At 35.1% G+C, this 7,018-nt stretch overlaps 1 protein-coding gene across 1 annotated transcript; it reads right to left on the bottom strand.

The window, feature by feature from the left end:
* Positions 1-988: 988 nt before the first annotated feature.
* On the bottom strand, positions 989-4,702 carry Or-18 (olfactory receptor 18). The gene is made up of 5 exons (NM_001173424.1): positions 3,993-4,702; positions 3,777-3,876; positions 2,934-3,041; positions 1,371-1,526; positions 989-1,042 (listed from the first exon to the last, which is right to left on the bottom strand). The coding sequence occupies exons 1-5, from the start codon at positions 4,700-4,702 to the stop codon at positions 989-991; spliced, it is 1,128 nt and encodes a 375-aa protein (NP_001166895.1).
* Between the last annotated feature and the right edge of the window lie 2,316 nt (positions 4,703-7,018).

Raw genomic sequence — 7,018 nt, 5'->3', positions numbered from 1 at the left:
ACAAATCTGAAATGTTAATAAATGGATGCATGCATAAAATATGGATGAAAAACCTGAAGTAAATAAAATAAATAAATATTTTTTTCAAGTGCTTAAGATGATAAAAGAAAGTGTAATTTAGTGATAATGATTATTATCATCTCTATGTGATGTTTGTTTTATTATCTTTTATTTATTTATTTTTATTGCTTAGATGGGTAGACGAGCTCACAGCCCACCTGGAGTTAAGTGGTTACTGGAGCCCATAGACATCTACAACGTAAATGCGCCACCCACCTTGAGATATAAGTTCTAAGATCTCAGTATAGTTACAACGGCTGCCCCACCCTTCAAACCGAAACGCATTACTGCTTCACGGCAGAAATAGGCAGGGCGGTGGTACCTACCCGCGCGGACTCACAAGAGGTCCTACCACCAGTAAAAATTATTATCTTCGTCCGGAGCTGGATTAGTATCCCAAAGACCCGAACAAAGAAGATTAACATCTACCTATATACTAATGTTATAAAGAAGAATGATTTGTTTGTTTGTTTGTATTGAATAGGCTCCGAAACTACTGAACCGATTTGAAAAATTCTTTCACTGTTTGGAAGCTACACTAATCCCGAGTGACATAGGCTATAATCGTTTTTGAAAAAAATTAGGGATCTTTACTAAAACTACAATAATGTAACCGAAGGTGTAAAAAAATTACCTATAATATTCTTTACATCGCGTGCGCTGCGAAAATTATTGATGATAGAATAAAATAATGTATTATGACTTTGTAAAACAGATTATTATTTACAAAAAGTGTCGCGACAAAAAGTGTAGGCAGCGGCTTGGCTCTGCCCTTGGCATTGCTGAAGTCCATGGGCGACGGTAACCACTCACCATCAGGTGGGCCGTATGCTCGTCTACCTACAAGGGCAATAAAAAAAAAAAATTATGTTTAACTCAAATATCGTTGAAATTTTTGTTAAAGCGGGCCGCTAGTTCACTTATAAGTCTAGTTGACGATATCATTGAGCACTGCGAATATTGAATAGCCATTGTACAGCGTCTGCAAGGAAATATTATATCGATTAAAGAAAAATCAATACACAGACAGAATATTACAAATTTAGTTTCGTGCATAGATAATTAAAAAAATGGTACGTGATCATTGTTGAAATTATAATCGAATTACAATTAATAAAAATAAAAAAAAATTGAATCTCTGATTGACTGAAGCCAAAATGTATCAGAAGATCGACCGATCGATAGACAGAAGATAGTATTTAACAAAAATCGTTTACAAAAGAGATAGTTTGTAAATACCTTGAACAGAATAATCTAACTGCTCTTAGCAGATATTAAAATAAAGCCACCAAAATAATACATTAATGCACCTGACTGTAAGTCTGTACAGATAGCACTGCCATGCCTCCTGCACTGAGCTTCATAGGTTTTTGGGCAGCCGTGATTACTATCAGGAGATCCTTCTGCATGTCCACGGGCCACAATATCCACGAGGACTCATACGCGGCCATGGCTATCCCTTCACTCTGTGAGAACAATGATTTCAGAAACAGTGAGATCACGTTATTTTTTTGCATCCAAACTTATTTTACCTCAACCTATTTCATATTTTATATACTGATTTATATAATATTATAATAGTTGTATAATCATTATTGTAATATTAAAAAGAGTGAACCTTTGGATTCTAGACCGCTTTTGTCAGTGGTCTAACTGCATTTCGAGTCAATTGTAATCTTAGCCAATTCCTGTGAAGGTTTGTTGACGAAAAACTATTTGATTTCAATATGGCCACAGCGAACGTTTTAAGATTTAGACCATAAGTTTTTAACATGGCACAGCCGTCCACCGCACTTTATGGTGAGTAAAGGATCCTTGGCGAATAAAATATAATAGTTTAAAAAAACTAACAAATAACGCTTTTACAGACAATCCAACGAAAAAATTGAAAATAAATTTTAATAAATTTGAATTAAAAAAAGGTGTAAGAAAAAATTATTTTATTGTAAAAAAAAGCGTGGGGGGCTTTTCAGGATATTATCAGAATAACCCTTCTATTCTAAGTATATCTGTTCATAAAATATTTATAACTACTGATACCATGCACCCACGCTTTTTTTTACAATCATTTTTTTTTCTTGCACTATTTTTAATTCAAATTTATTAAAATTAATTTTCAGTTGTTTAGTTGGATGTTCTATAAAAGCGTATTTTGTTAGTTTTTTTTTAAACTATTATTTATTTTTCATTTTTTTGTTAAATCTAAATTTTTTCAATGATTTTTTTTTCAATTTTTTTCTAATATTGAATTGTAAACGGTCCTTAATAAGTATACCAAATTTCGAGTTAATCCGACGTTTTTACAAACATACATACGTCTGAAGCTAATAAAAGCGTATTAAAATGGTGACTAGTCCTTTTCCGACAAGGGCAATAAACAAGGTCGCTCAATAAAACATTTTAATTGGTGGACTGGTTTAAAATAACAGTATCTCGAGCTCGTATGTAATTTTTTACTGGTGGTGGGACCTCTTATGAGTCCGCGCGGGTAGGTACCACCGCCCCGCCTATTTCTGCCGTGAAGCAGTAATGCGTTTCGGTTTGAAGGGTGAGGCAGCCGTTGTGACTATACTGAGAACTTAGAACTATATCTCAAGGTGTGTGGCGCATTTACGTTGTAGATGTCTATGGGCTCCAGTAACCACTTAACACCAGGTGGGCTGTGAGCTCGTCCACACATCTAAGCAATAAAAAAAAAATTTAGGATGATACAAAACCGTTCTCTACGTACAGACATCTCTGTTAGTCAACTTTGTATATACAGCGAATGTCAGCGCGTCTTAACAATCGCAGACACAGCTCGTCAGAATGCAACAGGGAATTTAATTAGGTTACACAATGCGAGTTGTTATTAATTTAGTTTCGGCACTCACTTGAACTATCAGCTCGTTACCTAAGTAACAATAAATGTAAGCGTTGAGTAGAGCAACGCTGAGGAACGCTAAGAAGCTAGCAGCTAACGTCTTCTGTTCTAAGCCGACCTGCAATTGTTAGATTTAATTATTAGATAAATTTTTTAACAATATTAATATGATATATATTTTAAAAGCTGAAGAAAATACTATAACCTAATATTAGCTTTGATATCTCTATATATAAAAATGAATTGGTGTTCGTTAGTCTCGCTAAAACTCGAGAACGGCTGAAGCGATTTGGCTTATTTTTGTCTTGAATTATTTGTAGAAGTCCAGAGAAGGTTTAAAAGGTAGATAAATATGAAAATGCTCGGAATTATATAAAAACAAACAATTTTGTTTTCCTTTGATGTGTCCCCTGTCGGACCGATTCCTTTTGTTTGTTTTAAGTTTATTTTATACAAAGTTTAGGTCTTTTATTTATACCTATTGGGGCAATACGAAGTCTGCTGGGTCAGCTAGTACTTTATAAAAATGTTAATTTAAGTTTTTTTTTTATTAGATAGGTGGACAAGTTCACGGACCAAACGGTTTTAAGTGGTTACCGGTGCCCATAGACATCTACAACGTAAATGCCGACCTTGGGACATGAGTTCTAAGGTCTCAGTTGTTACACTATAACGGCTGCCTCACCCTTCAAACCGAAATGCATTACTGCTACACAGCAGAGAAAGGCAAGGTTGTAGTCTAGACATCTCACCACCAGTAAAGGACGTCCTACTACTAGTGTTTAGTAAATTGTGCCATTTTAACACCAACAGAACTGTTCGATAACTTCACTATATAATTATTGTTACTGACCACTGACACCATCATTGCATTCAAACACAATTCAGCTGTCACGGCCATGTTCTGAATGAAGAAATATTCCTTAAATATCATCTCTATGACTTTTGAATATCTGTAATAAAAATTAACAATTTTATACAAGAATGGCAGTTATTTAACAAATAAATTTTCCATACAGTAATACAAAAGCTGTCTTTATAAATCGCTCAAAATAAATAGCCAACTTACCCCAACAACCGAACATGTTTCTTGACGATTAATTTAAAATCATCTCGCAATTTTTCAACATTTCCTGTCGCAAATCTCAGATCACGAATCTTATTCTGTAGATCTACCAATTGATCCCTTAAATACAAAATCAAACTGCACACAATACCTAGCATAGCAAAGGCTCTATATCCACAAGGAACCACAAATGTTGCAGCTAAAATTTGGCTCGCAGCAAACAGATTCATTTTACTTTTCATCGGGTCAAAAGGCATCCACGCATCTATAGTCATTTCTCCTTCGAATAAAGCTAAGCAACTGAAAGCTGTTATAATAACAGTTGAAATACCAGTTAGAACGATTACTAGTTTAGCCATAAGCGCTTTGCGATCTTCGGTTATTTGATCGCCAGATTGTACGATTTGTTCTATGAGCTTTCTGAGTTCTTCTCGTTTGTAAACAAAAACAATGACTTTGAAAACGAAATTGTATGCAACCAGGGTCTTGTCCAGATTAGTGAGTAATGCGATTATATCTTTGTGGTTTTTGTAAGTTCCAATTCCGGTGGTAACTAAAAAGATTAGTGACAGAACGTGCAACTGATATTCGTAGATTTTGTATGCGATTTTTTCGATCCTCTTCGCTTCATTGGATGGCCACAAGCCCACGTAGAAAAGATATTTAATGTTGAAATCAAAGAAATGTCCTCGTGTTACCATACGATCACCCATGTTGAATTCCAAATAGGATATACAATGCGCAATTTTCAATGGCGTTTCATTAACTTAAATTATCGAATCGTTGGAAAATGCGCAACCCATTAAACTTTTGGCCGAATGTTAAATTATAGTTTCTGATAATGTCAAGAACGGTAAATTATAGTCAAAGTTTACAAAGTTGAAGGGTAATTGGGAGTAGAAACTTAGTTTTGCAGTTTATCATTTATATTTCAGTGACGGGTAGAATAGCCATCGCTGGGAATCATAGATCGGGTGACCAATTTGCGAGTTATAAAAATTTGTGTAATTTTTAACCAACCCTGAAAAGAGGTAGTAAGGTTTTATTTTTTACCTTCTTCGTATTTGTGATTCTTCTCAGTGAAGTCGTCGTGGCCTAAAGGATAAGACGTCCGGTGCATTCGTATATAGCGATGCAACGGTGTTCGAATTCCGCTGGCGGGTACCAATTTTTCTAATGAAATACGTACTTAACCATTGTTCACGATTGATTTCCACGGTGAAGGAATAACATCGTGTAATAAAAATGAAACCCGCAAAATTATAATTTGCGTAATTACTGGTGGTAGGACCTCTTGTGAGTCCGCACGGATAGGTACCACCGCCCCGCCTATTTCTGCCGTGAAGCAGTAATGCGTTTCGGTTTGAAGGGTGAGGCAGTCGTTGTAACTATACTGAGACCTTAGAACTTATATCTCAAGGTGTGTGGCGCATTTACGTTGTAGATGTCTATGGGTTCCAGTAACCACTTAACATCAGGTGGGCTGTGAGCTCGTCCACACATTTAGGCAATAAAAAAAGTGAAACATCAACAGAGGAAAAATTGTTTCGTTTAAAAATCGTGTTCATTAGTTAAATATTTCAATGAACTTCGTATTGAATTCAGATAAAATTTACTATTAAACTGTACAAGGATTAAATTCTTAGAAACATTGAAGTTTCTTTTTCCTATGAAACGACTGTTGCTAAGGAGATTTGATTCTTTCGGATCCAATCGAAAAAAAGATTACATTTATCCTATCCCGAATGTCTAAACTATCACCTTAATTTAAATACGGAGAATTGTGTACCTTGAAGCACAAGTTTTGAGCAAGCGAAATTATAACCTTAAAAACAAAGATGTAACGGTCACAATCGCGAAAACCTTCGAAGAATATTCAAGAAAGGCTGTATTTGCATAGTCTTTGTGTCCTCTGTTTACGATTCGTTCCGTAAAAAACATTTTATTGGTTCTATGTTAGAATGATAACGTATTTTTTTCTACATTTCGATAATACACAATTGGAACACACAAGTAAAGTTTGTTTTCTAGTCGTAGGGAAAATTAGAATTTTCTTTGTTGTCTTCAGCAGAAATGTTGTTGCTGAGATATTTAAAAATGTGTTGTTAGCTGACTATGAAACTATAGGAATAAATACCTACATTATAAATAGTTTATTTTATTTATTGCTAAGATGGGTGGACGAGCTCACAGCCCACCTGGTGTTAAGTGGTTACTGGAGCCCATAGACATCCACAACGTAAATGCGCCACACACCTTGAGATATAAGTTCTAAGGTCTCACGTATAGTTACAACGGCTGCCCCACCCTTCAAACCGAAACGCATTACTGCTTCACGGCAGAAATAGGCAGGGTGGTGGTACCCACCCGCGCGGACTCACAAGAGGTTCTACCACCAGTAAAAAACACAAAAACTGATGGTTTGAGTCCAAACGGAACTTTATCTAAAAATTACCATCTTTATAAACCTAATCAATATATTCAGACACAGTAATTATTAAAGATTATAGTATCGTTATAATTGTATTGTTTTTTCATATTTTCAAGTTGATTGGACGTTCGTGAATCGACATTTAAATTTACATACATCCCATCAAATTTGAATTTTAAATTTGTAGACCCAATCGTATTTAGTGAATTCGCTGTGTCACTATTGTGTAGATATGTTCATCTACATTTATTTATATCATTGTATATTATGTACATTATATCATATGTATGTATTCATCTATAGAAAATATGTATGTATCTAGTATGTTGATTGACCTTGAAATATACCTTAGTCACGGGATTAAAGACTGATTCTGAGTCGGAGCTAATGTATTTGGGAAGGATGTGACGTATGTTTCCGGCGTTTCCTAAGCTGAGTCTCGTGAGCTCACCTAAATGTTCGGTGAATCATACATATCTGCGCAAGAAATAAATAAATGGACATATGACAGTAAATATCTTATCTACTGTTTTAGTGTGATTTTATTTCAACGAAACCGTGTGAATGATTGGGTCAACTCTTCTTCTTTAACTAAGCC

The sequence above is a fragment of the Bombyx mori genome, chromosome 26 (assembly GCF_030269925.1).
Source record: "Bombyx mori chromosome 26, ASM3026992v2".
NCBI classification, from domain to species: Eukaryota; Metazoa; Arthropoda; class Insecta; order Lepidoptera; family Bombycidae; genus Bombyx; species Bombyx mori.
This window is presented reverse-complemented; position numbering and strand designations above follow the sequence as displayed.

Coding starts and splice junctions, on each gene's coding strand:
- Or-18 (NM_001173424.1), bottom strand. CDS start 4,702: ATGGGTGATCGTATGGTAACACGAGGACATTTCTTTGATTTCAACATT. Junction 1,527..2,933: donor GTAACGAGCTGATAGTTCAA/GTGAGTGCCGAA, acceptor TTGTTCTCACAG/AGTGAAGGGATAGCCATGGC. Junction 1,043..1,370: donor CTGTACAGACTTACAGTCAG/GTGCATTAATGT, acceptor ATTTCCTTGCAG/ACGCTGTACAATGGCTATTC.